At 36.8% G+C, this 23,073-nt stretch overlaps 1 protein-coding gene across 1 annotated transcript; it reads left to right on the top strand.

Moving 5' to 3' along the window:
- Positions 1-1,107: 1,107 nt before the first annotated feature.
- LOC139964103 (uncharacterized) lies at positions 1,108-16,417 on the top strand. The gene is made up of 13 exons (XM_071965454.1): positions 1,108-2,155; positions 2,615-2,666; positions 3,153-3,375; positions 4,467-4,668; positions 5,880-6,010; positions 6,489-6,556; positions 8,041-8,224; positions 9,591-11,210; positions 12,165-12,206; positions 13,043-13,248; positions 13,675-13,802; positions 14,737-14,860; positions 16,386-16,417. Exons 1-13 carry the CDS (start codon positions 1,841-1,843, stop codon positions 16,415-16,417), a joined length of 3,327 nt encoding a protein of 1,108 aa, XP_071821555.1. The 5' UTR covers positions 1,108-1,840.
- Positions 16,418-23,073: the final 6,656 nt, after the last annotated feature.

The raw sequence follows: 23,073 nt of genomic DNA, 5'->3' as shown, positions 1-23,073 counted from the left end.
TAGGGAGCCCTCTTTAACCTCCGCATCGAAATTTTGTTACTTCACTTTTCCTATGGTTCCTAAATTCCTTAATACGCCTATTCTCTAGCATTTTGGACCCCGTTGGACCAATTGAGTGGACCAAAATGAGTGTAAAAATGTGAACGCAGGCTTTTACCTGTATTGTCCTGATAAAAGAAACTTCAGTTTTGAATAATTCTCTTTCCCTATAAGTATCATGATGGGAGAAAGTTAATTCTTGTGTTTTGCTTAATTTAAGGAAAAGCCCCGTGCTGAAGTTCATGATTGCTTTACAAAAATGCTGGGAAAATTTTCCAACTTTGGTGGTAAGTTTGTAAATGTAGTGTGAATAATACCGTCACGGCAATTCAGCTGAAAATGTGTTTGTTCTTAATAATTAATCTTTTTCACAGAGGATAATAACACTTGTACGAAACAGTTTTCATGAAATTTTAAACACATGTTGACGGCCAAAGAAGCATTCAAAAAATTATCAGGTTTCAAGGATTAATCAAGAACGTCCCAATTGTCTGGCCTTCTCGAGACTTCATGTATATATTTCTGCACTATTGATCTGTATGATGTTAATCGTCTGGTCATGTTGCAAGCAAATAACCGTGTTTATCAACTGCATTGGAGTGGAAAATACAATTACATTACAAAAGGAAAACAAACAAAGCGTCCTTATTGATCCGCGTTCAATGATATATAATACCTTTAACAGTGTCTGGGACCCCTTTCCAGACGGACGTCCCAGAAGCAGGTGGTGCACTATAGTAATATGAAACTTTTTCGCAGCGTCTTATAGTAACCGTTGCTAAGGTGTTACTCCACTTACTAAATTATGTCCAAATGTTAGGTCAAAAGCTTTCTGTCATCCAAATGATAACGCTTAGGTGATTACTTTTCTCGAAATTTTGTAACATAATTAATTCTATTTTAAACCCTTTTCCAGTGTAACTTTACAATATTACGTTAACATTTTGGACTCGTTCGAATTATTCCGCCGGTTACCGAATACTTGCTCTATACTTTTCCCACTATCCACGAACAATCTAACGTGTGTATTACTTCTCACATCACTAATGCATGTACTTGTACGACGATCTTCAACCTACTACTAAGTACTATACATTGCTACGGTACAGATGACGGGCAAAATGAAAGGGATCAAGCCGTAGTAGCCTACTCCTTAGTAGGAAATGTAACCACATATTTACATTAACGACTGCGGAATCATATGGTAGATGCAACGGAAGATATACACATGCAGAATCGGACGTTAGTTGTTAAGTTTCGAGCATTGAAATCATCCCAAGAATGCCAATAGACAGTAATGCCATGGATAGGTTCTAGTATTAATATTATTTGTACAACGTTAGCATGGACTAACGTTACTCCCTAGTGGCCATGTTAGCCTGCAGTAACGGTTGACGGAGTAAGTGGTACAAGGCAAAGCCCAGGACCAGTGGTAAGCCAACTGTAGGCCTAGCTAAGAACAAGAAGTAAGATTGAGTCGAACAACGAACAAGTCTAACACTAGCAGGACTAACTGTCGGTCTTAAACGGTCCCGGTAACTATTCACTCAGTTTCATCAGACTAGGGCCTAGCCTAGAGTCCTATGCCAAATCTAATTGGTGGTTTTCACAGTCACACCTACTGTACAGCCTAGTCTAACTTGCACGTGAGCTGTCAAACTCATAGTGTCATGCTTGAGGCTTAATGCACAGACCTTAATCATAGTACAATATAGTACCTGAAGACAAGATTGTGGGTGCCAGAACCTAAGTAACAATGAAATCCAAGTTAGGATAGTTTCGCCACCTTGACAGTAGTTTCATGATGGAACCAGTAACAATTGCACCGGGGCTTAATGTCAAGCAAATTCAAGGAGTTGCCACTGCAGTAAAATGGAGGGAGCCAGTGGTTGGATTTCCTGCACAAAGCTTTGAAGACACCGATAGCAAGCTGAATGGTAGTCAACTAACCCAGACAACGATGAGGGAAAATGACAGCTCAACTTTAGCAAATGGTGTTCCTTCTTCAGTTGTGGTGGTGCCTCAAAATGATGTGGGTCTTTCTCAGACAGACTTAGACAGTAATGCCAACAGAGCTACCATTCAGTCCAGGGCAAGGGCAAGGAGGAGTGATGAGGTAAAGTATATGTAACTAGTTAAGTGTGATTATGTTAAGTAATTAGTGTGGTCATCAATGTTGGCACAAATGTTTAGCACACTATAAATTTTTAAAAATTGTAAGTTTCATTGCAATACTTTCCTGTGTATATCCTCTAAATTAATTTCTACACATTGATTAGCCTACATAGAATTAGACAAGTGAAAATCAGTAAAATATGCAGTTTACTACCTAGTAAGATATTTCTGCAGCTTGATAATTTCAAGTTTTCAGATGACCTAGTGCTTGGGAGTATAACCTCATTGCAACCTGTAATAGTATGAGATGAGCTCATAACATAGCACTATTGTATGCTATTTAAAAAGCAAACATGCCTTTGAAAGTGCATGTATGTACTGTATGTAGTATGCCCTGTGCAATACTAAATTGTACATATTCTTCTTCATTATAATTGGTCTATCTATTTTCTCATCTCAGCCAGCACCATTCTTATGCGTTGACAACCTTCCTATGGACAAGGTGATTGTAGGTGAGTCCTAAAAGATAAAGATTCATAATGCTGGACAAGAGAACTCTATATGAAAGGTATATAATATTAACCTCATAGACATGCTGTTCTAGTTCAGATACCATGGTTCTCAGCCTGGACCAGAGTACTGTACATATATGAAATGTTTATAATATGTTCCTCATAGACATGGTGTTGTAGTTCAGATACCGTGGTTCTCACCCTGGACCAGAGTACTGTATATGAAATGTTTATAATATTGACCTCATAGACATGCTGTTCTATTTCAGATACCATGGTTCTCACCCTGGACCAGAGTACTGTACATATATGAAATGTTTATAATATGTTCCTTATAGACATGCTATTCTACCGTACACACTATGCTGACAGTAACTCCGGTTTTTATTCCTAGCCAACGGAGTTGTAACGCTATACTTCAACAACTTTCTATTAATATGAAATGTTAGAAATCTCATCACTTGTAATGGTTTTCATTTACCATAGATGGAAAAACTTCTGCTTCACCAGCTGTGAGAAAGCCTCCACCGCCATCATCACGGAAGTATCAGGACTTTGAAGCAGCTCCACCAACATCGTCAACATCCACCACCAGGAAAGGGTCCGCAGCCATCCAATCTCCTTGTCCACCGAGAGCAACCCCAAAGTCCACCCCAAGAAACACTCCCTCAGCCGGATTTTACAATTATAACTCTTTCTTTACACATAAGTAAGTACGCTTTGCATAAATGATGCAATATCCCAAATTGTGTATGTGCAGTATGTGTGTATGTATTTTAGATCCTCCTGCAAGCAGGAACTCGCGAAGAAGCCATCATTGGCTTATCAAAGCCGCAAGCTGACCGAAGTCAGTCTCTTAGATTCATATTTAACGTCCATGATTATGAATTGTTAATTGTCAACAACTCTGTAACTGGACGACATACATTAATCTTGGAGTGACTCAAACTCAGGACCTTATGATTGAAAGGCACCGGCGTTAACCACTGAGCTAACACTCCTTGATTCCACTCAATGGAAAAAGTGTAATGCTGGTGATATTGATTTCAGACAGCTGACATTGCAAACATGCTCTCCTTAAATTAGTATGTAGGTTTGCTGGAGACAAAACCACCTGGAAGTGGAAACAGTTATTTGCCATGTCTTAAAACTGATCATCAGTATTGGCCACTAGTTTATGCTAGATGTGAAAAGTACTTTCCTGAAGACTTTGGTTTTCCGAATTAATCTCCAGAAAATATTATGGATTTGTTATAAATAGATGATGAAATTTTCCAGTGTGGATATTAACTAGTTTTACAGCACTGGCAATGAAATGATTGTTGAAGTTTTAAAACCTGGTGACCATTATCAGCCTTTCTAGTATATATCTGGTACCAACACTGATGACTTTGTAGTATCCAAATATTTTGCATCCAGTTTCTGACGGCTCATTTTCTCAAAAAAGAAAGAAAAAGTGGTATAGAAATTCAACCTGGACTGCTAGTAATGGTTGTTAACTGTCTACAACATCTGAAAATACTTCTACGGTCGATCAGAGGAAAATATTCCTTCGTTGGTCACCACCGCCACCTCCTTCAGACAAACCATTTGCAAAATGCATTCTGTAATGTTTTAGAAAAACTTTTGTTGTAGTAATTAGATTTACATATTGTTACTGTATAAGCACACTCTGTACCTATCAGCATACACACCTTGGTTGATGATTAGTGGCCAATATCTGCCCAGTTTAATAATACAAGTCAAAACAATTTCTAAAATAAATCTATTTATTGCATAACTTTTACAATTCTCACCCAGAAATCCTGCATTTCTTGCTGGTCCACCAAACTTATGGAGTTTGAACAACCGTTTCTGGCCACATGCCACGCCGCCACTAGACAAGTCTAACTTGCCACCACTGCCATCAGCACTTAGCCTGGAAGCTGCAACACTGAGACAAAATTCACAGGTTATTCAGCCATTTAAACATGGCAGAGAACCTGTCCTCCATAAGGTCAATGTAAGTGTATTAATCATATTTTTGTTTGTTTCAGAGTTCTTATCCAAAATTTTCAGAATATGAATCAAAAACTTGTCCCAAAATTTATTGGAGTTTTTACTTGTAGGAGAAATACTCATTTTCCAGATCTATATTACATATTTACAAATCTGATATTAACTTATTCATAAATGTATAATATTGATAGTACAGTGCCTCAGATTCCACACAGAGAATTACAGAGAAGAGCACGAGTTTAAAACACTGTATTTTTTATGACATCAAATGTTTAATTACACCTGATTTTTGGTTTAGCAATTCTTATTGATTCTTGTACATTATATAAACAACATTAACAACAAAATAATGGAGGCATACACATAGAAGACTAAAGGCTCAGATCAATGTATTTCACAATATCAATTTGTGTTTTTGATGACCTCAAATTTTAGTCTAAAAATATAACTGTACATGTCCTTTTCTCATTCACTTGGGTTAAAGCAACATCAACAAAGGAAAGAAGACAAAAAAACAGAAACATCTGTTTCCAAAACACTGTATTTTACCCAGCGTCAAATTTTTGATAACATCCAATTTTAGTTTAAGGAATATAACTCAGACATGAGTGTATCTTACAGCACTGTAATTGCTACAGTGCTATAATGATTGTATTATGTGGAGATTATGATCTAATCTTATTTAACTAATGGAAAACTAGATTATCCAGTTTGTCTGAAAGTTCAGAGTACATGTCGTGATTGGTATCTCCATCCTACATGGCTAGTAACATCTACCTTTGACAAGGATCACCGGATCCCTTCCTGTTTACCTTTGACAAGGATCACCGGATCCCTTCCCGTTTACCTTTGACAAGGATCATCCGATCCCTTCCTGTTTACCTTTGACAAGGATCACCCGATCCCTTCCTGTTTACCTTTGACAAGGATCACCCGATCCCTTCCTGTTTACCTTTGACAAGGATCACCAGATCCCTTCCTGTTTACATATGACAAGGATCACCAGATCCCTTCCTGTTTACATATGACAAGGATCACCAGATCCCTTCCTGTTTACCTTTGACAAGGATCACCGGATCCCTTCCTGTTTACATATGACAAGGATCACCCGATCCCTTCCTGTTTACTTTTGACAAGGAACACCCGATCCCTTCCTGTTTCTCCTCTGAACCAAAAAACACAACAAAATTAAACAAGTTCGGTCTTTCTTCTCAGGAAAGGGCCTCGTCACCCAGCTTTGAAATGAAAGCTCAGACAGTCAAAGCAATTCACGATGTTACCAGACAGATATCAAAACAATCTTCTACAACTTCTGTTAAACCCAGTGGCAGGCTTCTTAAAGGAAAGTAAGTAACTATAAAATGAATGTGAAGTTTTGCAGGCTAGGAACAAAAGATTGTATTGTTTCAATAGTATAACAAGATCATCAATAATAATGAGTCTGAAAGCAGCAATGCCCGGCCACAGCTGAGCAAATGTTTAATATTCCATTGTTCTATTTATGACTAAGTAACCTGGTATTGGTAGAAAGTAAAAACCCAGTTGTCAAGGTTTGCAAACAACCCTGTTGCAAACCACAATCATTTTGGAAGAAATTATATGATTGCATTATTATTCAGATGTGCGAGGCATTTTTCATGGGAATCTTCTAGCTTGTGGCAGGTCTTATGTTAATTCTGCACAATGTTCATTCTACACAAATATTTCTGTGGTACTTCAGACATTAAGAGCACCTACTTGTCACATTCAAATGATAATTTTCCTTATCTTTCAATTGTACAATGTTTTTTCTTTTTTGTGTTTGTTTTTTCCACACAAAACAAGATTGCAACCATTGCATACCTTTAAGATGGATGGTCCTGCTATTGAGAAATGTCAAGGAATTCAACCAGGTCAGAAATCATTTATTGTTATGATTATTATTTAATTATTATTATTATTATAATTATTATTAGAATTATTATAATTATTATTATTATAATTAGTATTGTAATGTTTATTATTATAATTATTATAATAATTGTTAGTATTATAATAATAATAATCATTATTATTATATCTATTATAATTATTATTATTATTTCAATCACTTTCTTAGAAATATTTCATCCAACCTAGACTTTTTTAAAAAATTTTTTTAGCCATCATTTATTGTCAAATCTTTTGCCATAATAACAAACTTATATAAAAACATATATATGACATTAAATAACTGTTTTATTACAAATATTCAATATTCAAAGAGCATAGCACAATTACTAAAAGTGTCTTCGGAGATTGTATGATAGAGGTCCTCGATGTTTACCATGATATAAATGTTTCTCAACTTGTAACAGAAATGTTAATTTATACAAAAATTTGTTAATGTTGGGAATGCCCAAATTTACTTTCTTCTGTAATATATAGTATTTGATATGAAAAATTAAAAAATTCAACGGATGCTTCAATAATAGTTGATAGCAGAAAAAAATATCCTACTTGGAAAAAATAAATTGTCTATTAAAAATGTGTTGCTCAACATCTAAAACAAAATCAGAAATAATTTTACACTCCCAAAACAAAAGTTCAATAGTCTCCTCCCTTAGGCCACAGAAAAAAAAAGTGAATTGTCAATTAAACCTATCAAACTCAGAAGATGGTTTGTCCCAAGTATACGATGAAGAAAACGAAATTGAAAGTATTGTAATTTTGTCTCCCTTAACGACTTGAAAGGAATTTGAAAGATAACACGCCATTGTAGAGAGCTATAATCGAAGTTTGCATTCCACTTAACAATACACATTGGAATAGTTACGTGTCCCTGAATAAGTTGCTTATAATTGAAACGAGATTGTGATGCATTGTTATGAATTGTCTTCAAAGGAGTTTACTCGACACCATTGCAGGCATCTAATGACCTGCTCCAATGACCTGGGATAGCATTTATAATGCCACAGTAAAATGTGAAAGGGCAATTTATATCGTACCAACCTAGACTTGATATTTCAATAGTTTTAATTTGTGGTCTCAGTTTTACTGCCTCTGCTTTACATCAATAAATATTTTTTGGCTCTTTTTAATCATTAGGAAAGGTTAACACTAGAACTCTAGGTTATTGTAGCAGTTAACTTATGTTTAATAATTTGTTGTCATATTGAATCAACTACTGAGAGGGTAGCATTAGTGCGTAAAATTATAAATGCTCATATCAATTAAGACTCACAACTTTTGTTAAGAATAATCTGCAAATTATTTTGATTATTTTAAACTTGCACAATGTGACTAATATCTGATTAAAGTTGTGATGAACATGATATAACTATGACTGACTTTTGTCTACTGAGTTGGCACTATATAAGTCTCAATTATTATGATTATTATATCTTTAATTCTGTAGAAGGGACAACCAGAAGTTACACCCCTAGCCAGTCGAGACTATTGCAGCGCAAGAGGGAATTGTTGAATATGTTACCTCCAGATATCTTTCAAACCAGACCGCAGACCCAGGAGTCAATTCATCGAACCTCTGTGGCATCAAATTGGGATGAAACAAGATACAATGATTTAGAGAGTGATCTGGGGTAGGTGTCATATCCATCTATTTTCAAAGGTTAAATAACAAGGTGAAACAAAAATAGTCAATATTGCTCTCTGCATTCTAAGCAAGGTAGAGATAGAAAAGGTGTGTAATGTTAAACTTCTCTCTTTACCATATTTAGCAAGTTCCCAACAAAAATAAACAACTTAATGGCATTGAAGACTCGCCCCAAACCGTGTGGCGCGTTCTGAGAAAGTTAACTTTCCGTTGCTTGCAAGTGAAGTTTTCTTCTCGTGAGACGTGATACCTTGTTATCTTTTATCCAGACCTGAGATGTCCATCGCTGTATTGTTTGTACACTGTGCTGTGGGTATTGACCGTAGCTATGTGTATTGACTGTACACTAGTGTCTAATTACCGAAGGTAGCAAGCTGTGTGTGTATTTTCTGGGATCGACGGTGGTGTCTAACACTTCTGTTACACCTCACTTGAAACTAGGTCAGATTACCGGCATGAGACGTTTCTTTGTGCGCAAGTCTTCACACCCTTTAAATTGACAGGTGCCTGCTTCTCGGCTAGCAGAAATTAGCCTAGTGTAGATAAGAAGGGTGCATAGACTAATTTGTCACTAATATTGTTTCATCTCTAGGACAACCTGAGGGCATATCACATAGTACTGATATAGATTGGACAGCATGTGTTAATTTCTAGTATTGTAACAGTAACATACATTGTTGATCATTCGATTTTATTTTACAGTACAGGTAGTGAGGTCCAGCTGTACACATAGTTCCTATGATCTATGTTACCCTCCATACATATATGACAAACTCTATCAAATAGTTATTAATGCTTTGAAATTCCCTCCCAGCTAATACAAAACATTAAACTAATAACAAAAGCAATGAATTCATGTAAACTAAATTACTTCTCTGACAAAATTCCCCATTATGAATATATGTCAAAATTTGATTCAGTTTGGATATGAAAATAGCATTTACATACCTGTACAGTTTAATTGTTATAACAGAGAGTATTGCTCAATGACCATGTACCTGACAAAACCAAGGACTTAACAGATAGATATATCAGCCGCATGAATCTAACCTCTTATTCCCAGTTGACATTTTACAAAGTATTTGAAGCCAAAGTAAGTATTACCTTGTTGAAATGGTGTGTTTCATACAAGAGCATGCTGCCACAGGTAATTTCCATATCTGTATGTAAACAGAGACTACAGTAGGTTTAATTGGCAATTACCAAGAATGGACACATACTAGTAGATCTATCAAACAGCCAATCATAAGGCCTAGCCTGTAGTGATATGTTTGGAACTTTAGTCAATGGAGTTTGAAGTCATAAAGTTTGTTTTTTTTCTTTTCCTTTCCATTTTTTTTTACATCTTACAGCAAAGCAGATATTGATTCCCAACAGTTTGGCCAACCAAGTCGTTTATCTAAGCATGATGAGGTTCAACTACCCAGTAATCCATCAGATCAGATAACTGCAGGAGAGAAGATTAACCCCACCATTCCAGAGAAGACGGACGAGGGCGAGGGCGAGATCAAGGCCCCTGCTACCTCCCCGAGGCTGGACTCATCTTCTGTTGGCGGGGACAACGGTCTTACCTCTCAGAGTATGTCAGATTTGATGCTAGCTGCAGGAGGAGCATCGCAAATCCTCTGTAGGATGATCAACAGAGTCAAAGTCAATTCAGCTACCAGCGATCCCGGAGTCATGCCGACGGATCAAACCAATTCGGGATCGAATGATGGAACGGATCGAAAGGACAATGATGCAGATCATAGGAAAATGAGAGAAAAGTTAAAGAGAGCAAAGAGCGAACCGGTATTATCCGTCGGAAGAATGACTCTAGCGAGTCATGTCTTTCGAGGACACGACCAGCCGGGGTCTTCATTCGATGAGCAAACGGTTGAAAATGGAATAAATGAAGAATTTCCTGCTTCGGAGATGTTCGATATTTCTACGGGAGGTAGTGATGCGGTCAGACATAGCAGAACCAGTATCAATGATAAACAAGTAACTGAATCCCTGAGTCTTCAAGTTTCCCAAGGTAACAATGAGAATTCTGCACAAGAGGAAGGGGAGACGAGCAAGAATGGAGGCGAGGAATTGCCATTGGCAGATTTGGAGAAATCGAATCAAGAAGTTGGCCACAAGACAGGATCAAAATTCTTCATTTCTGAAACTTCTGATATTGATCGCGATAGTGTCAGGGGTCGCAGTCCTGCTGTAAGAGAGATTCACATCGGCGATTCTCCTTCCGGGAATGTCAAGGAATACGAGGAAGGAGAAGCCAGGAACTCGTCCAAAATTGGGAGCCAAGAGTTATCACGAAACGACGAAGAAAGCAAACAAGAAAAGACAATGGAGAACTCTGCAAAGAGCAAGAAAGAATCTTGTAAAGATGAGGAAAGTTTGAAGAGCAAGAGTAGGGATGATGATGATAAGGATGGAGGAGATGGAGATGGACGCCGACATGAAACAGGGGTGCACGGTGGGGTGGAAGGGACAGGGCCAGGCAGTCAGGGTGGAGGTAATGATGGTAACCAACAGCAGAATTATAACAACTCCGGCCAAGGTAAACAGGCTGTAAACCAATCTGATTTGGAGGATGTCCCCGATCTTGATGAAGCCGTCTTGTTCTGCAGTTACTGCGGACAGGATATCGATGAGTGTGAGTGTGTTTACAGTCAAGAGAGGAACTCACAACAGGAGATGTCCTTTAAAGAATTGGCTCTGGTTTCAAGGTATGAGAGGATTCTTTCAGCCGCCGGTGGGGAGGCTACCCCCAGTGAAGTAGGCGAGGGAAGGTCACGGCTTCCTGGATCTGGGAGAAAGACGCGTCCCAGACCGGAGTCTGCGCCATGTGGTATGACAGGGACGATGATGGTGATGAGAGGGACCGGACTCCAGAATAAAGACATATCTCCGAATGACAACCAAAGTAGGGTTGAAATCGTCAAGGATAAGGCAAAGATGAAATCTGCCCTGAACTCACCTGCGAGGTAATTATTAGTGGTTTCCTAGGTTTATAATCATTAAAATATGACATTTGTATAAACTCTTGTTTTGGCATGTCTAAGATGGGTTCTTGGAAAGTCGAAAGGTCTCAAAAATAATAAAAAAGGTGTGAAAAAAATCAGGTTTATTTGACTGTACTTGGACTTAGTTTGTTGAGAAGGATTTAACTTCTGATGATTGAGGTGAAGCTATTTTTTTTTACCACTACCATCAATGTTTTTGTTTACCACTACCATCCATGTTTTTGTTTACCACTACCATCAATGTTTTTGTTTACCACTACCATCCATGTTTTTGTTTACCACAAACACCCATGTTTTTGTTTACCACAACCATCCATGTTTTTGTTTACCACAAACACCCATGTTTTTTGTTTACCACAAACACCCATGTTTTTGTTTACCACTACCATCCATGTGAGACTAGCAACAAAATACCTACACCATCTTCAATCAGCTTATCCCGTCTGATTTTTGGTAGATTCATCTTATGTTTTGTACTTCAGGATATTAAGCATTCATAACATTGACACTCATTAGCTGTAATAGTCAGGTTTCATTCCCTAAATAATTTAAATAAACCTCGCATGCACTTTGTGCATCTGATGATAATTAAAACTATTCCAAGAAAGTGTCTGAGAAAATGAAAGTTGGAAAGTTGGAAATCTGAATTTGAAATCTCTATGCTTATTTCAACATTGGAGGGCCTATTCTGTACTCAATGTTTTTTCCAATACTGACTATTTGGAGCAGCATGGCTATTCTCTATGCTAACTGCAGGAATGTACATATTTATTTATTGATTCTATTTCAGTACCGAATATAATTTTCTTCCCTAACCTCCACTGTGTGTTCTCCTCTCTCTGTGAGATATAAAACGATTTTGCTTCATCAATTCTCAGATTGTAAAACAGTTTTTATTTGTTTATATCTCTACAGAGATGTGGACAACATGACCATTGTGGCTTCCACGAAGCCAAGGTAAGTTCACTTTACCCAGCAATATTCCAAATTTTAAGGATTAATTTCTAAATTGGCTCTCACATTGAAACACAGAACACAGCTATTCCATGCTGCCTTTTTTGCATATATTTGACATGGTAATGAGGTTAATCAGTCAAGTTAGTCTGTTGAAGGCTTGGCTTTTGTCAATTCTGTGGCCTGTTTCATAACTTTTTGTCACTGAGTCTTAAACCAATTGCAGAGCACGTTTGGACATTCTCAAGCTACATTAAATAGAGAATATTACACTTGGGAGACCATAATCTTTTGTCCCAAATATAAAACTGTGAAGTCAATTTCACGACTAACGTCAGTAAAGAGATGAACGCACGGAGAAACGCTCTCGAGACCAACAAGGCAAAATAGTTTAATACGGATCCAAGATGCTCAGTATGTGATCATTGTAATATCATGAAATATTATTGTAATATAAAGTCTGTGCGAGATTATTCTCCACCATTCATAGCAAACAAAAGGTGGGCTACAAATATCTCCATAAAGCACATGGTCATTCTTACTGGCTAGCTGGTTCACACTCTATGAAAGAGTGAGCTAACTGTCCCAGCTGATAGGACCAACACTTTTTTCTTTAACCAAAAATTATCTTTACAAATAAGAAATAATCAACGAAAGTAATTTAAATCAACGAAAGTAATAATCAACGAAAGTAATTTAAAATATGCTCTTAAACATGACAGCATGTTTTTTCATGGGGGAAAGTGTTAACATAAACCTTTTTTATATATATTTTTTGAATCTTCATTTGTATATTTTGTAAGTACAAAGAACCATTGTTTTGGGTATCATTGTTACAGACATGATCGATCTGGAGCTGAACAAGGTCTTATGATCCCACCAATGGGGTTTAAAGTTAATGCGAGACCCCCCGATGGTACGGTGTATTTCTTCGCCTACGGTATGGAGATGAACGCTGCTAGGTTACAAGCATACACAGGCCAATTGCAGAACCATAGGATGTGGGGTATCCTGTATGGGTTTCAGATGCAATTCAATAGAAGAGGTGAGTAAACAATCTTGGCCTGAAATATATCTTTATCAAAACGTTGGGAATAATTCTGCCGCCAAATGACTATGATGCGAGTACATTTTTGTTCAATAAGTGCAAGTACATGAATTATATTTCAAGTTGTTAATGAATGATTGGTGGATGGACGGGGGGATGGGGTGGGGGATGAGGTTGTATTGTTCTGGGTCTACCATGTGAATTTACACTCTGCATTATAAACTTCTAGTGCTATTTGACTGTCGTACTTTATCACCCATCACAGACCATGCTACTCCCCCTTCACCCTTCATCCATGAAATGATGAGGTCATCTGCTTCACCTCTCAGATGAGGCCAGATACCTCACGTGATCCGATGGTGAGGTGTTTTTTTGTGCTGAATGAATTAATTTTGTGCATCCGTTTCTGGTCTTTATAAATAGGAATGGAGTTATCTGCTGGTGGATTTCCTAACATTGTTCACAGTCCAGAGAATTCTGTGGAAGGCTGTATTTACTGCTTATCACTGGAACAAATGGCTCTCTTGGACAATGCAGTCGGTTGTCCTAAAGTAAGTGTGGATTACACTTTGTCTCATCTTGGATTGAATTTTATGATGAGGGTGGGGAAGAGGGGCGGGGGGAGGAAGGTATACATCCCACCAGGTAGTTTAGCTCACACTTGCTTTTCTCATATTTCTACAAAAATAGACCCTGTATTTAAAACGGCTGGGCTAAAATCAGCAGCTCAAGTTTTCTCACCATCAAACTCACTCGTACAATAATGTTTGTGGTTTTCAAAACTAACACCAGTATGCCTAGCCTTACCCTACCACACTGTAATGGCAGACATACCTTGTTGCCTTTAATTGTTATTAACTGTTCAGGCCTAAATGTACCTGTTTTGAATGAAAAAAAACAAACAAACTTTGCACACCTCATGTAGAAGATTACTGAAGTAACTGAATTGTATAATTTGATGAAATGGAAAACTCAAGATGAAAGACAACCGTTTAGATGTCAATAACGTACTTAACATTACATAACATGTAAATTGTACTGTCAAAGCCATCAATATGTGTTGAAATTGTTAAATGATAAGGATAGTAATATTTCTCATGAATGTGTCTTGAGACTACTGTGAATGAATGATGGCTGGATTAAAAGTGGTGTAAATACATTGAAATTGTAAATGGCTTGTAATGCTAGCTTGAAAATGAGATATCAAGCCTTATGAAGCCTGTGACTACTTCTAAGTTTATAGTCATTCTGGATTTTACTTGTATCAATTTAACAGAACTGAAATTTGTGAAATTATGATTTTTATCTTTTCTTTGGGACAAGAAATTGCTTCAGGAAATTTAGTGGTAAAATTCGAGTGGTACATGATTATGAAAGGCTACCAGCAATACTGGAAGGATGTTGTGAACACAGCCTGTACTGAAGACCTGTGTTTAATTATGTCTGTTTGCTTCTTTCATCTGTTTACTTTTGCCTCTTTTTCAGTTTTGCATCAAAGTTGTCTTGCCTGTGTGGATGATCAACTGTATGGAACCTGATAAGCTAGGTGTAGCTCAGTATTGTGTACCTGCAGTGTTGTATATAGCCAGGGATACTTGGGTGCACAGTGGTAAGTCAAACTTACAGCATTAATAAACTATATATCAGAACTGCCAACTGTATAGAACCTGATAAGCTAGGTGTAGCTCAGTATTGTGTACCTGCAGTCTTGTATATAGCCAGGGATACTTGGGTGCACAGTGGTAAGTCAAACTTAAAGCATTAATAAACTATATATCAGAACTGCCAACTGTATTTAACCTGATGAGCTAGGTGTAGCTCAGTATTGTGTACCTGCAGTGTTGTATATAGCCAGGGATACTTGGGTGCACAGTGGTAAGTCAAACTTACAGCATTAATAAACTATATATCAGAACTGCCAACTGTATGGAACCTGATAAGCTAGGTGTAGCTCAGTATTGTGTACCTGCAGTCTTGTATATAGCCAGGGATACTTGGGTGCACAGTGGTAAGTCAAAATTACAGCATTAATAAACTATATATCAGAACTGCCAACTGTATGGAACCTGATAAGCTAGGTGTAGCTCAGTATTGTGTACCTGCAGTCTTGTATATAGCCAGGGATACTTGGGTGCACAGTGGTAAGTCAAACTTACAGCATTAATAAAACTTTATTTTAGAACTGCCAACTGTATGGAACCTGATCAGCTAGGTGTAGCTCAGTATTGTGTACCTGCAGTCTTGTATATAGCCAGGGATACTTGGGTGCACAGTGGTAAGTCAAACTTACAGCATTAATAAACTATATTTCAGAACTGCCAACTGTATGGAACCTGATAAGCTAGGTGTAGCTCAGTATTGTGTACCTGCAGTCTTGTATATAGCCAGGGATACTTGGGTGCACAGTGGTAAGTCAAAATTACAGCATTAATAAACTATATATCAGAACTGCCAACTGTATGGAACCTGATCAGCTAGGTAACCTATTACTTTGTATTCTCCATTGATTCTTTTACAGTCATTGTGTAACAGTTACAACCTATGGTAGTGTTGAGGGTCCCTATTACTTTGTATTCTCCATTGATTCTTTTACAGTCATTGTGTGACAAATACAACCTATGGTAGTGTTAAGGGGCCATATTACTTTGTATTCTCCTTTGATTCTTTTACAGTCATTGTGTAACAGTTACAACCTATGGTAGTGTTAAGGGTCCCTATTACTTTGTATTCTCCTTTGATTCTTTTACAGTCATTGTGTAACAGTTACAACCTATGGTAGTGTTGAGGGTCCCTATTACTTTGTATTCTCCATTGATTCTTTTACAGTCATTGTGTGACAAATACAACCTATGGTAGTGTTAAGGGGCCATATTACTTTGTATTCTCCTTTGATTCTTTTACAGTCATTGTGTAACAGTTACAACCTATGGTAGTGTTGAGGGTCCCTATTACTTTGTATTCTCCATTGATTCTTTTACAGTCATTGTGTGACAAATACAACCTATGGTAGTGTTAAGGGGCCATATTACTTTGTATTCTCCTTTGATTCTTTTACAGTCATTGTGTAACAGTTACAACCTATGGTAGTGTTGAGGGTCCCTATTACTTTGTATTCTCCTTTGATTGTTTTACAGAGCCATTGTGTAACAGTTACAACCTATGGTAGTGTTAAGGGTCCCTATTACTTTGTATTCTCCATTGTTTTACAGAGCCATTGTGTAACAGTTACAACGTATGGTAGTGTTAAGGGTCCCTATTACTTTGTATTCTCCATTGATTCTTTTACAGTCATTGTGTAACAGTTACAACCTATGGTAGTGTTAAGGGTCCCTATTACTTTGTATTCTCCTTTGATTCTTTTACAGTCATTGTGTAACAGTTACAACCTATGGTAGTGTTAAGGGTCCCTATTACTTTGTATTCTCCATTGATTCTTTTACAGTCATTGTGTAACAGTTACAACCTATGGTAGTGTTAAGGGTCCCTATTACTTTGTATTCTACATTGATTCTTTTACAGTCATTGTGTAACAGTTACAACCTATGGTAGTGTTGAGGGTCCCTATTACTTTGTATTCTCCATTGATTCTTTTACAGTCATTGTATAACAGTTACAACCTATGGTAGTGTTAAGGGGCCATATTACTTTGTATTCTCCATTGATTGTTTTACAGTCATTGTGTAACAGTTACAACCTATGGTAGTGTTAAGGGTCCCTATTACTTTGTATTCTCCATTGATTCTTTTACAGTCATTGTGTAACAGTTACAACCTATGGTAGTGTTGAGGGTCCCTATTACTTTGTATTCTCCATTGATTCTTTTACAGTCATTGTGTGACAAATACAACCTATGGTAGTGTTAAGGGGCCATATTACTTTGTATTCTCCTTTGACTCTTTTACAGTCATTGTGTAACAGTTACAACCTATGGTAGTGTTGAGGGTCCCTATTACTTTGTATTCTCCTTTGATTGTTTTACAGAGCCATTGTGTAACAGTTACAACCTATGGTAGTGTTGAGGGTCCCTATTACTTTGTATTCTCCATTGTTTTACAGAGCCATTGTGTAACAGTTACAACGTATGGTAGTGTTAAGGGTCCCTATTACTTTGTATTCTCCATTGATTCTTTTACAGTCATTGTGTAACAGTTACAACCTATGGTAGTGTTAAGGGTCCCTATTACTTTGTATTCTCCTTTGATTCTTTTACAGTCATTGTGTAACAGTTACAACCTATGGTAGTGTTAAGGGTCCCTATTACTTTGTATTCTACATTGATTCTTTTACAGTCATTGTGTAACAGTTACAACCTATGGTAGTGTTAAGGGTCCCTATTACTTTGTATTCTACATTGATTCTTTTACAGTCATTGTGTAACAGTTACAACCTATGGTAGTGTTGAGGGTCCCTATTACTTTGTATTCTCCATTGATTCTTTTACAGTCATTGTGTAACAGTTACAACCTATGGTAGTGTTGAGGGGCCATATTACTTTGTATTCTCCATTGATTCTTTTACAGTCATTGTGTAACAGTTACAACCTATGGTAGTGTTGAGGGTCCCTATTACTTTGTATTCTCCTTTGATTCTTTTACAGTCATTGTGTAACAGTTACAACCTATGGTAGTGTTAAGGGGCCATATTACTTTGTATTCTCCATTGATTCTTTTACAGTCATTGTGTAACAGTTACAACCTATGGTAGTGTTGAGGGTCCCTATTACTTTGTATTCTCCTTTGATTCTTTTACAGTCATTGTGTAACAGTTACAACCTATGGTAGTGTTAAGGGGCCATATTACTTTGTATTCTCCATTGATTGTTTTACAGAGCCATTGTGTAACAGTTACAACCTATGGTAGTGTTGAGGGTCCCTATTACTTTGTATTCTCCTTTGATTCTTTTACAGTCATTGTGTAACAGTTACAACCTATGGTAGTGTTAAGGGGCCATATTACTTTGTATTCTCCATTGATTCTTTTACAGTCATTGTGTAACAGTTACAACCTATGGTAGTGTTAAGGGTCCCTATTACTTTGTATTCTCCTTTGATTCTTTTACAGTCATTGTGTAACAGTTACAACCTATGGTAGTGTTGAGGGTCCCTATTACTTTGTATTCTCCTTTGATTCTTTTACAGTCATTGTGTAACAGTTACAACCTATGGTAGTGTTAAGGGGCCATATTACTTTGTATTCTCCATTGATTCTTTTACAGTCATTGTGTAACAGTTACAACCTATGGTAGTGTTGAGGGTCCCTATTACTTTGTATTCTCCTTTGATTCTTTTACAGTCATTGTGTAACAGTTACAACCTATGGTAGTGTTAAGGGGCCATATTACTTTGTATTCTCCATTGATTCTTTTACAGTCATTGTGTAACAGTTACAACCTATGGTAGTGTTGAGGGTCCCTATTACTTTGTATTCTCCATTGATTGTTTTACAGAGCCATTGTGTAACAGTTACGACCTATGGTAGTGTTAAGGGTCCCTATTACTTTGTATTCTCCATTGATTCTTTTACAGTCATTGTGTAACAGTTACAACCTATGGTAGTGTTGAGGGTCCCTATTACTTTGTATTCTCCATTGATTCTTTTACAGTCATTGTGTAACAGTTACAACCTATGGTAGTGTTAAGGGTCCCTATTACTTTGTATTCTCCATTGATTCTTTTACAGTCATTGTGTAACAGTTACAACCTATGGTAGTGTTGAGGGTCCCTATTACTTTGTATTCTCCATTGATTGTTTTACAGAGCCATTGTGTAACAGTTACAACCTATGGTAGTGTTAAGGGTCCCTATTACTTTGTATTCTCCATTGATTCTTTTACAGTCATTGTGTAACAGTTACAACCTATGGTAGTGTTGAGGGTCCCTATTACTTTGTATTCTCCATTGATTGTTTTACAGAGCCATTGTGTAACAGTTACAACCTATGGTAGTGTTAAAGGTCCCTATTACTTTGTATTCTCCATTGATTGTTTTACAGTCATTGTGTAACAGTTACAACCTATGGTAGTGTTGAGGGTCCCTATTACTTTGTATTCTCCATTGATTGTTTTACAGAGCCATTGTGTAACAGTTACAACCTATGGTAGTGTTAAGGGTCCCTATTACTTTGTATTCTCCATTGATTGTTTTACAGAGCCATTGTGTAACAGTTACAACCTATGGAAGTGTTAAGGGTCCCTATTACTTTGTATTCTCCATTGATTGTTTTACAGAGCCATTGTGTAACAGTTACAACCTATGGTAGTGTTAAGGGTCCCTATTACTTTGTATTCTCCATTGATTGTTTTACAGAGCCATTGTGTAACAGTTACAACCTATGGTAGTGTTGAGGGTCCCTATTACTTTGTATTCTCCATTGATTGTTTTACAGAGCCATTGTGTAACAGTTACAACCTACAGCAATGTTTAGTTGGAGCTGACCTGTTGTCTCCATTATACCAAGACCACTTACAGTCTCTCATGTGTACCTGCTGTACGTAGCTGAACCTTGGCATGATGTCTCCCATGTGTACCTGCTGTACGTAGCTGAACCTTGGCGTGATGTCCCTCATGTGTGCCTGCTGTACGTAGCTGAACCTTGGTGTGACAAATGGAGGTATTAACTGATTGAATATGTTCACTGTGCAGATGAACATATCAACTAGAACAGACAGATCACACAGTGCTTCATAATTTGAATTAGGATTGGATTTCTGTAGCTGGCACATAACAATTAAACTCCATTTACTATTACGCAGTTACAGTTAGTCTCGATTAAACTATCCAGCAATGATCTACAATTGGTCTAGCTCATACAGTGTCCCAAAATAGTAAATAGCCGAGCCAACATAGACAACAAGTAATAACAGTTGGTAGTTTCTTGCATAGGAGGCTACATTGAGCAAACAATGCATCCAGTGCAGTTACATGAGACATAGCATAATTGAGATACCATGAAATGGTAACATTCATTAGTAAGTTGGTGAAATGAATGAGGTTAATTATTTATGTGTGCTAATTCAGTCTTACTATCCTATATCTATTTGTATAGGTGATGAAGGATTTTGTTTTTAAATGTATGCTAGTCTGTGTAAATAATTTGAATTAAATATTTTAAATGAATGACTATTATTTTGAGTGTATTCAAGTGATGTAGTGTGTAGGCCTCTAGTGGGTACCAAAGTGATGTTAAATATTTTTTCAAGAGTGCCATGCTAAAGTTTGTTTCAATTATTATTATAACGATATGCAAATATACATTCTTCTAACTAAAATTTATCATTTTATGGGATGTGATAGAGATTTGCAGTTAGGCACTGAACTAATTATAAAGGGAAAGTTAGGTATAAAACTGGCTTTAGCTGCACCTGCTTTGTGTTTCACATACACAGTAACTGAATATTCATATAGCTCTGTTAAATGAAACTACTTATGATATAAATACGACCAAATATAATAAAAGAGCAAAACTAGAATGTGCTTATTTATGACTATTGACTGTGTTCTTTTAACTGCAATAATTCAATTTCAATGTGCAAAATTTGTGTAATCCTATAAAATCACTTTTTAAGCTTTATTTCTGGAGAAAAAATATTATTCTATCAATTCAATGTACCATAACTATTTATTCCTTTTTGACAATTTTTTTTCTTTTCCCCGGATGAGTGGAGTTGTTGTGTGAAGAATGTAAGAATATTATTGTCAGTGATATAAAGTAATATACAAGTTTAGTATCAAAGGTAGGAATTTCAAGCCAGTGTTAATTAATAGGACTGTAGGAGCAAACAGGAAAACCCAAAGGAAATAATATATTGATTAGTGCTGAAGAATGTCTATTCAAAATGGATGACAGAGAGTTGTGATTCATATCTAAAATATTGTTGCGACAAACCTGGTATTTGAGAAAAAGAGTGGTTGCATATTTGAATAGGTTTAGTGGACATGCTTACTATTTACTGTATTATTAAACCTTTGACATCATCTGATATTTGACTATTTCTCCTAGTGCTACCCACTTAGTACTATATTTCTCGTAGTACTCCTCCCTTATTAATACATTTCTCCTAGCACTTAATACTATATTTCTCCTAGTAGCATACTTAGTACTTTATTTCTCCTAGTAGCCTACTCCTCCCTTAGTAGTATATTTCTCCTAGTACTTCTATCTTAGTATTATATTTCCTAGTACCTTAGTAGTATAGTTCTCAGGACTAGTAATCCTCCCTTAGTAATATTTCTCCTAGTAATCCTCACTTAGTACTATTTCTCCTAGTAGCCTAATTAGTACTATATTTCTCCTAGTACTCCTCCCTTAGTAGTATATTTCTCCTAGTAATCCTCCCTTAGTATATTTCTCCTAGTAATCCACCCTTACTAGTATATTTCTCCTATTAATCCTCCCTTAGTAATATATATCTCCTAGTAATCCTCCCTTAGTAGTATATCTCCTAGTACTCCTCCCTTAGTACTATTTCTCCTAGTAGCCTATTCCTTCCTTTAGCACTACACTGTATTTCCCCTAATATTCCCCTAGTACCAAGGGCGTAGGAACCAGGGGGGCTGGGGGGGCACCAGCCCCCCCAGTGAAAAATATGGAGGGGCGGAAGTATCATTCCGCCCCCCGCTTCGCAGTCAGAAAACCCCTTTTTCATTTCCAAATGAGAAAAAAAATCTCATTTGGAGCACCAAATTGCATTTAAGGCCAGGTGAAAATGCAAAATTATATATACAAAATGGAGTGGGTGGGTTGAAGTGTGCTATATTGCACCAAATTGCATCTGAGGCCACCTGGAAATGCAAAAAAAATCCCCCTCCCCTTAGACCCCTCCCCCAGGCCGGCCATCAGTCTTCAGCCCCCCCCACTCAAAAGTACCTTCCTACACCCCTGCCTAGTACTATGATTTACTGACTATAATCAGCACTATAATCATCTTTGAGATTAGATATGTCTGCATTACCTCCAACCCTTACTGAAGATCTGTATTATTGGACATAAATATATCTGTGATTTTACCTGTCATTTGGTGCTATTGTGTTCCACCTAACCTCATAGTAAATTAAAACATGTCTTCCTGGCTGAAATGGAGAACATTCCATGTACAAATATTGAAGTTATTTTGATATTTTGGAGGTATTTTTTTGTCAATCCAAATGTTACAATTGAAACTAACTCTATAGATGACTTGGCAATCACTTGAAATTGTTTTGTTTCACAAGATTTTTCATTTTAAGAATTTTGCTTTTATTGCTATCAACTCCATCCAGACTATAGTCATTCCAACATGTAATCCGTCCACATGTTTCATATTTAACTCCTTTTGACATTATAACAAAGAATTAATTCTCTTTGTTTTTCATTGCTTTGTCTAATGGCTTCCTTTTCTCTCTAAATTTTTGGCATTTTTATTCTTTTGATATAAGTTTCTTGCAAAGTTTGATTTCTTAAGATGTTTTATTCCAGAGCATATAATTATAATTGCTACAAATTGATGCACATTTGGATTGCTTTGACTCATAATATAATTGATGTGACAAATTACCCCCTCGATGTTCTTGTGTTTTGTTATTCATTTGTTCAAGATTATATTCACGATATAAAATAATCAACAAATATTATTTTCAAACACCAAGGACATTGGGTTTACTGGCTTTCAGCTCAACAGACCTACTGCAAGTGTAGTCAGAGTTAAGGTGGTTCTAACACAATCAGTGCTAAACTTGCACCAGTGTCTAACTTAATATAAAAATGTCTCAATTTTACAGAAATATTGGAAATGGACAGACATCAGACATAAACACAAGAAACAAAAGAAAATGAATAAAAATCATG

The sequence above is a fragment of the Apostichopus japonicus genome, chromosome 22 (genome assembly GCF_037975245.1).
Source record: "Apostichopus japonicus isolate 1M-3 chromosome 22, ASM3797524v1, whole genome shotgun sequence".
Taxonomy (NCBI): domain Eukaryota; kingdom Metazoa; phylum Echinodermata; class Holothuroidea; order Aspidochirotida; family Stichopodidae; genus Apostichopus; species Apostichopus japonicus.
This window is presented reverse-complemented; position numbering and strand designations above follow the sequence as displayed.

Bases quoted from the DNA above. Each gene is read 5' to 3' on its own strand.
- LOC139964103 (XM_071965454.1), top strand. From the start codon at position 1,841: ATGATGGAACCAGTAACAATTGCACCGGGGCTTAATGTCAAGCAAATT. The intron at 2,667-3,152 runs GTGAGTCCTAAA...CATTTACCATAG, and splicing joins TATGGACAAGGTGATTGTAG to ATGGAAAAACTTCTGCTTCA. The intron at 14,861-16,385 runs GTAAGTCAAACT...ATTGTTTTACAG, and splicing joins GGATACTTGGGTGCACAGTG to AGCCATTGTGTAACAGTTAC.